Here is a 7,706-nt window from a genome sequence, read left to right on the forward strand (position 1 = left end):
TATTTTAGTTACAAGTTCTGGATAGTGAAGATGTAGTAGCAGACGCCGCAGGCACTCAATACTGGCCTCTCCCCCTCCCCCCAGCTTGTCCTGGATGACAGAAAAAAGGGCATTGAACACTATGGCCCTGTGTCAACTGTCAGCAGCCTCAGGCCTCAGTGCTGCTACGTTTTTAACTATTGCTGATTTCTTTGTAAAAAACAAATTAGTAAACCAGCAGTGGTGGCACACTGCTTTAATCCCAGCACTCAGAAGGCAAAGGTAGGCCTGGTCCTCAAAGCAAGTTCCAGGACATTTAGGGCTGTGCACAGAGAAACCCTGTCTTGGAAAACAAGCAATAAGTAAGTAAATACTTTATTTGTAGTAATTGAGAAAGCATAAGGCTGATTAATTATATATGGAAAACCCAAAGTTAAACCTTGAAAGCATATCAGTTTTAAGATGACTATGCAAATCACTTACCCTGTGATAACTAGTAAAAGTTTGTATTTGGTTCTGTTGTTGAAGGCTGGTTAATAACAGTTTTTTTAAAAGATCCAGAGAGAGCAAGTTTTAATCAACCTCTGTGCCCCCGATTTTACCTAATATTTGATACTTGCACTAGCTACCAAAAGCTGTTCGCTGTTTTCCTATAGGTACCAGGGAAATGAAAATGTGTGTGGAGCCAGCGGGCTCAGGTAGATGAGGGGTTGTTTTTATTTAGAGCAGTGGCTCTCAACCTTCCCAGTGCTGCGACCCTTTAATACCAGTCTTCATGTTGTGGTGATGCAACCATAAAATTATTTCATTGCTACTTCATAACTGTAATTTTATACCTGTTATGAATCTTAATGTAAATATTTGATAGGAGTCTCAACCCACGGGTTGAAAACTGCTGGCTTTTAAGAGAGAGGGCAGTTTTGTTCTGTGGCTTAGAGAGCAGGTAATTTTGTTCCTGTTGGCTGGCTAGTTGGTTTGGTTGATTCATTTTGAGTTTTTAGACAATATATCTTTGTGTAAGTCAGGCTGACCTCAGACCTGCAGCCATCTTCCTACCTCTGCCTCATGAGTGCTGAGATTGTAGGCATACATTACCATGCCCGGCTTAAAAGGGTTTTTATTGGCAGCAGCACTAGCAATTATATTTCTGATCAAAGTACCAGTGGTTTATGTGAATTTTTTTGAGCCTAAAATACAGTAGTGATGATGATGACAATGATGATGATGATGAACTGGGTGAGCTGTTACAAAGAATAAGTTCTTGATTGAAGAAATTGGCTTTTAGTAATTCAATCATTTGAATCCAGAATAGTAATGATTCAAATATGAATTCTTTTCCATATCATAACTATTTCTGTCTTTGTGTGCTGGTTTTGAGACAGGGTCTCGTGTTTCCCAGGCTGGCCTAGAGTGCTGTCTAGCTGAGGATGACTTTGAACTTGTGATCCTTCTGCCTCTACCATACAAGTGCTGTTCACAGGCATACACCGTCATGCTTGGCTATTCCTGATCCCTCCCCACCCTCTGCATTCTTAGAGGAAATCAAAGAATATTATGTTCTTTTATTATTTTGCAGTCTTAAGTGCTAAAATTTTAACATAAATTAGAGGAGAACTATAATTTGGCATCTTGTCTATGCTGCCATATATTGTCATGCATCAACACTGTGCTTTAAAGACTGGATGTATTAACAGGTAGTCTGTAAAAGAGACAGATTACATTATAAGTGCACCTAAGGTTAGAAAATAGGAGGTGTTTGTTGATTACTTCTGTTTTTGTGCCACTTAGTTTGATTTTTTTCTTTGTCAGCTTGACACAGCTGGAGTTATTTGGGAAGAGGAACCTCTTGAGAAAATGCTTCCATAGGATTGCTTGTAGGCAAGTCTATAGGACCATTTTTTTCTATAGGATAATTTTTGATGGTTGATATGGGTGGGCCCAGGCCATATGGTGGCATAGCCCCTCTAGACAAGTGGTCCTGTGTAGTGTAAGAGAGCAGCTTAGCAAGACATAGGACACAGTCCAGTACTCTGTGTCCTCTGCTTCAGTTCCTGCCTCAAGATGAAATGAACCCTTTCCTCCTCAGTTTGCTGTTGGTTGTGGTGTTTGTCAGAGCAGTAGCAAACCTAACTAATACACTTGCCTCCAGATTTCCATTATTAGTAGGTAGTGCTGTTTTCAAATGTTAGATGTGCCGGTTACTTAGTGCTGCTCTTTATTTTCACATCCGTTCATTCGTTAGGCTGGAGGGCATACGTGTGCCACAGAATCCATATAGATGTCAGAAAATGACTTGTGCCTCCCGAGTGCTGAGGTTAAAGGCATGCGCCACCACCACTGAGCTATACAATTTATTTATTTTTAAAGGAGATAAGTATTAGCACGGCTATATTAAGATAATAACTGTCCAAACAAAAAAAGATAATAACTTTATATTAGGGTTCTGGCTGTAAGCCATGCCTTGTGGTGTGCCTATAATCACAGCTCGCAGGAGGCTGAGGCAGGAGGAGTTCTAGACCATGTTAGACTACATTGGGGAGACTTTGTTTCAGAGAAACAAAATGACAGCTAAAAGATGCTTAGTCCAGTTGTGCATGCTTTCTTACCTCTGCCATGCAGGAGTCGGTGGAAACATCGCCTGGAGGATACATAGAGCCCTGTGAGCTGAGGACTCTAGGATACTGCAGATAACACTTGGGTTCTAATCTTGCAAGTGCAAATTTCTTATCAGTGTTTAGTAAAATAAACTGGTATATGTTGTAGAACACATTAATCATGTGATTTTGTTATATTTACATAAAAATGAAATTGCCTATTTTTATTTTTCTTTAGCCACATAAAGAAGATCCCTAGCAGCCATTTCTCAGCCGTTATATAGTCACCTGATGTAACAATGGTACTAATATTGGGACGCAGACTAAACAGAGAGGATCTTGGGGTGCGTGATTCCCCAGCAACTAAGCGTAAAGTTTTTGAAATGGACCCCAAATCTCTGACAGGTCACGAGTATTTTGACTTCTCCTCAGGATCATCCCACGCTGAGAACATACTCCAGATATTTAATGAGTTCCGAGACAGCCGCTTGTTCACAGATGTTATCATCTGTGTGGAAGGAAAGGAGTTTCCTTGCCATCGAGCTGTCCTCTCGGCCTGTAGCAGCTACTTTAGAGCCATGTTCTGTAATGACCACAGGGAGAGCCGAGAAATGCTGGTGGAGATCAACGGCATTTTAGCTGAAGCTATGGAATGTTTTTTGCAGTATGTGTATACTGGAAAGGTGAAGATCACAACGGAGAATGTTCAGTACCTCTTCGAGACCTCCAGCCTCTTTCAGATTAGTGTTCTCCGTGATGCGTGTGCTAAGTTCTTAGAGGAACAGCTTGATCCTTGCAATTGCCTAGGAATCCAGCGCTTCGCCGACACCCACTCGCTCAAAACACTCTTCACAAAATGCAAAACCTTTGCGTTACAGACTTTTGAGGATGTGTCCCAGCATGAAGAATTTCTTGAGCTTGATAAAGATGAACTTATTGATTATATTTGTAGCGATGAACTTGTTATTGGGAAGGAGGAGATGGTTTTTGAGGCTGTCATGCGCTGGGTCTACCGAGCTGTTGATCTGCGAAGGCCGCTATTGCATGAGCTCCTGACACACGTCAGACTCCCTCTCTTGCATCCCAACTACTTTGTTCAGACAGTTGAGGTGGACCAGTTGATCCAGAATTCCCCTGAGTGTTACCAGTTGCTGCATGAAGCAAGACGGTACCACATACTTGGCAATGAAATGATGTCCCCGAGGACTAGGCCACGCAGGTGAGGAGATGCGCCACAGATAAGAGCTAACAGAAGTTTTGGTCTTAAATAATCTGTTTTAAACTCAGTGTACTCATGTAAAAGTATAATTTATATGGATCCTAGCAGTTGAAGGTCTGTTTGGATTCTTGAAGATGCAGCTTAGTTTGTAGGGTACTTACCTACATAAACTGGGTGTGGTAGCACCTACCTCTCTAATCAACGCACAGAGACAGGTGAATCAAGAGTTAGGGTCATCTTCAAATATGTGCATAAAACCTATGTTTCAGATCTGTGTTTAATGTCAGTCTCAATTTTCAATGATTTTTTATCTGGTGTTTTTGAGAGCATACATTATGGACCCTAGGCTGGACTTAAATCTATGTAGGCTGACATGGAACTCCTGATCCTCCTGCTTCTGCCTCCAAGTGCTAGGATTACTGGCATATACCCCAGATGCTATGTCTAAATTTGAAAATTTACTTCCACATTAAAGAATATTTAGTAAGCTTATGTTTGCAGTGAAACATGACTATTAGTATTATATATGTTATTCTTATAGATACCTATAGACTTCTAAGTCCTCCTGCCCTCAAAACAAGTGCTCTTATCCACCAAGCCATCTCCCTGACCCTGTTTTCCGTCTGACTTTTAAGGGAATGGGCCCGTTTCTTACAGTGAAAAGTGTGTGTCAGGTTGCAGCATCAACCCATTTGAAAACCAGTGTGTCAAGCTAAAGTAGAATTCTGTTACATTTGAGGCTGTTTTGATGCAGTAACAGGTGCTGTTTTCTTGCATAAGCATTCCCTGAAATTAAAGATGATCCCTTGTTTACCAGTCTGCTGCCAACCCCTGGTCCTTCCAGCCTGTTGTGCCTGTTCTGTATTGTTTCATTAGTTACTAGGAACTGTCTGAACATTCCATATTCTTTTGTATGGAATTTGATCTCTCTGGGGAACTCCAGACTTCTCCATTCTCCACTGCTCAACTCCAGTCCCTCCTCCGACCTCACCTTCTGTCTTCAGTCACGCCCTAAACTCCTCTGATTAAGTCAGCGGTGACTTTGTTTTGTTCGTTAGTGTCCTTTCAGTGTGGAGCCAGCTTGGTGTCTCTTTAGAATGTTGTGCTGATTCTGGTGCTAGGGACAGAGTTCATGGCCTTGTAGTACGCAAGGTGAATGCTCTCCCACTGAGCCACACCCTCAGACCTAAGATCTGACATTAACTGCCATATCTACCTCGAAACTCCATTGGCTTCTGGGATATCGTCGACCTCCTGAGCTTCCTATTTGGCATGTTGTTTTCCAGGGTTGACAGTGTCTGATTCCTGTGTCTGATCTGTAGTGTTACCTGGTTAGTGTGCATTGTTGTGTCCGCCGCACATGATTTCCTGGGTGACTTGATCTCATCATGATTTTCATTACCCTGAACTACCTGCTGTCAGCTCTAACCCTGAATCTTTAGCCTGTATTTTCTCGCTTATTCATTCATACTTCTTTTAAATTGTTGAATAATTATCACCCTAAAAAAAATAATTATCACCCTATTCCTTTGTGTCTGACATAATTTATATAATTAATTTATATACACATTTATTACTTGATTTTTTAAAAATACTTACTTATTTATTTATTATGTATACAATATTCTGTCTGTGTGTATGCCTGCAGGCCAGAAGAAGGCAGCAGACCCCATTATAGATGGTTGTGAGCCACCATGTGATTACTGGGAATTGAACTCAGGACCTTTGGAAGAGCAGGCAATGCTCTTAACCTCTGAGCCATCTCTCTAGCCCCCTTATTACTTGATTTGTGTGTCTTTTAGTTTCCTTTCTTTCCTAAGCAGTCAATGCAAATGCAAAACTTGTTTCCAAGGTAAAATTTTTTTTGGGTTTTTTTTGCATTGCTGCATTATGGGGGTTGAACCCAGGCCTGTGACTGCTAGGCAAGTATTCTATCTCTGAGCCACTTCTCTAGCCCCTCCAGGAGGCAAATTTAATATTAGTATGGAAAACATATTAACACCTACATAAGGATGCAGATGTGTAATCCTGTTCTCAGGTGGTTGAGGCAGGAGGATTGTTATGAGTTTGAGACTAGCCTGGGCTATATAAATGAGTACCAGGCCAGCTAGGCAGGCGTACATAGCAAGAAAGACAAAAGTGTGAGACAAAAAGGGAAAACCAGGGAGGGGGGATTACACAAACTTGGGCTTAAAATTCTTGAATTTTTCTTAGCTGCTGAATTTTTTTCTTTTATGTACATATGCCATGCAAGCCATGACATGTGTGGAGGTCAGAAAATAACCTATGGAGTAACTTATTTCCTTCTGCCATGCAGGTCCCAGGGGTCAAACTCGGGTCATCAAGCTCTGTGGCAGGCACCCTTACTCTCTGAGCCTTGTTGACAGCCTTGAAATACTTTTTTTTCTTGTTTTTGTTTCCTGAGACATAGTCTCATGTAGCCTCTATGGCTTTGAACTTGCTATAAAGGCAGAACTGGCCTTGAACTCCTGCTTCTCCAGTTTCTGCTGTCCTGCACCAGGATTGTGGTGTGCATGGGGAAACCCTTGGAACTCTGTGAAGAATCATCTAGCCATCACCTTGAACAATCCAGACTTCATCTAGTAAACATGTGCCATCCTTGTATGCTAAGTGCTGCTTCAAAGCTTTCACCCGGACTGTGGCGGCCTCTGCCACACCTTTGTCTCCGTCTGTAAATCTGGTTGGTGGTCCTGGAGAAAAGTGACTTCCCTCTGGTGGTCCTGGCATATCATATACCTGGCCTCCTTTTTTTCTTTTTTTGCAGGCTAATTGAGACCTCCATTGCACTTCATTTTGATTTCTTTTTAAAGTGTGTGTGTGTGTGTGTGTGTGTGTGTGTGTGTGTGTGTGTGTGTGTGTTCTATGGGGGAACATTGGAACACTAGTGGAGATCAGAGAGTTGCGTGAGTTAATTCTTTCTCTCCACATTTATGGGAGTTCCAAGGTTCAAACTGAGGTTCTCAGTCTGTATATGGCAAGTGCTTCACCCACTGACCCATCTCACCAGCCTCCTAGACCAATTCCTTATTTCTGTATTTTTCTTTGTTTTTTTCTTTTCTTTCTGCTCTTTTTTTTTTTTTTTTTTTTTTTAGATTGTTGTTCTAGAACTCACTCTGTAGACCAAGGTAGCCTTGAACTCACAGGGATCTGCCTTTGTCTCCTGAGTGCCAGGACTAAAGGGGTGTACCTTCACACCCAGCCCTGTGAATACCAGACTTTTAAACTACTAACTGTTTGAGAGTTTGGGTCTGAGGTTTGCATGGACCTCCCATTCAGATTGTCCCTATTACAGTGATTACCTGGAATTTCCTCTGGCAGATGCCGATTCTTTGGTTTTGTAGTTCTAGGCTGCTACAAAATGAGGTTCCCAAGTAGCAGCACGGATAACAGTGAACTGGACAAGTGTTTGCTGATGTGGTGGCCATATGTGGCAGATTGCCACATTACATTGGGGGGCAGGGTGAGCAATAGGCATAGAATTTGCAAGTTCATTATTTTGAAATTAGGCTCAGGAGTTAATTATATTCTTGAATCCTGACTCTGATATTTGTATGTGTTCATTTTTGTGAAAGTAAGTTCAGGTATGGGAACTGTGGGAGGAGAACAGGAGGTTTTAAGGAAGGGGGTTGGAAAGAGCAGTAGAGGACATGACAGTGAAGGGGATGCTGGGAGGACCAACTAAAACAAACCAGCTACTTTGTGTGCTGATTTATTTTGCACATGGGTGGTTTGCCTGCATGTGTGTCTGGATACAGTGCCCTCAGAGGACAAATGAAGGCATCAGAACCCCCTGGGACTGGAGCGAGCTTCATGTGGATACTGGAAATTGAACCCAGGTCATCTCAACAAGCAACTAGTGCTCTTAGCTGCTGAGTCAGCCTTCTTTCTAGCTC

The 7,706-nt window shown here is 42.0% G+C and overlaps 1 protein-coding gene across 3 annotated transcripts in view; it reads left to right on the plus strand.

Annotated features, from left to right (window-relative positions):
* Klhl24 (kelch like family member 24) overlaps positions 1-7,706 on the plus strand; it is a 31,514-nt gene that overhangs the window by 6,937 nt on the left and 16,871 nt on the right. For 2 of the 3 annotated variants that reach the window (XM_005368931.2, XM_013354403.1), the window contains exon 3: positions 2,812-3,792. In XM_005368931.2, coding sequence (XP_005368988.1) covers positions 2,873-3,792 — 920 coding nt within the window. In that variant the 5' untranslated portion in view covers positions 2,812-2,872. Of the gene's footprint in view, positions 1-2,811; positions 3,793-7,706 lie in introns of those variants that run through there. The other variant, XM_026790170.1, reaches the window with a different exon arrangement.

The sequence above is a fragment of the Microtus ochrogaster genome, unplaced genomic scaffold (assembly GCF_000317375.1).
Source record: "Microtus ochrogaster isolate Prairie Vole_2 unplaced genomic scaffold, MicOch1.0 UNK43, whole genome shotgun sequence".
Taxonomy (NCBI): Eukaryota; Metazoa; Chordata; class Mammalia; order Rodentia; family Cricetidae; genus Microtus; species Microtus ochrogaster.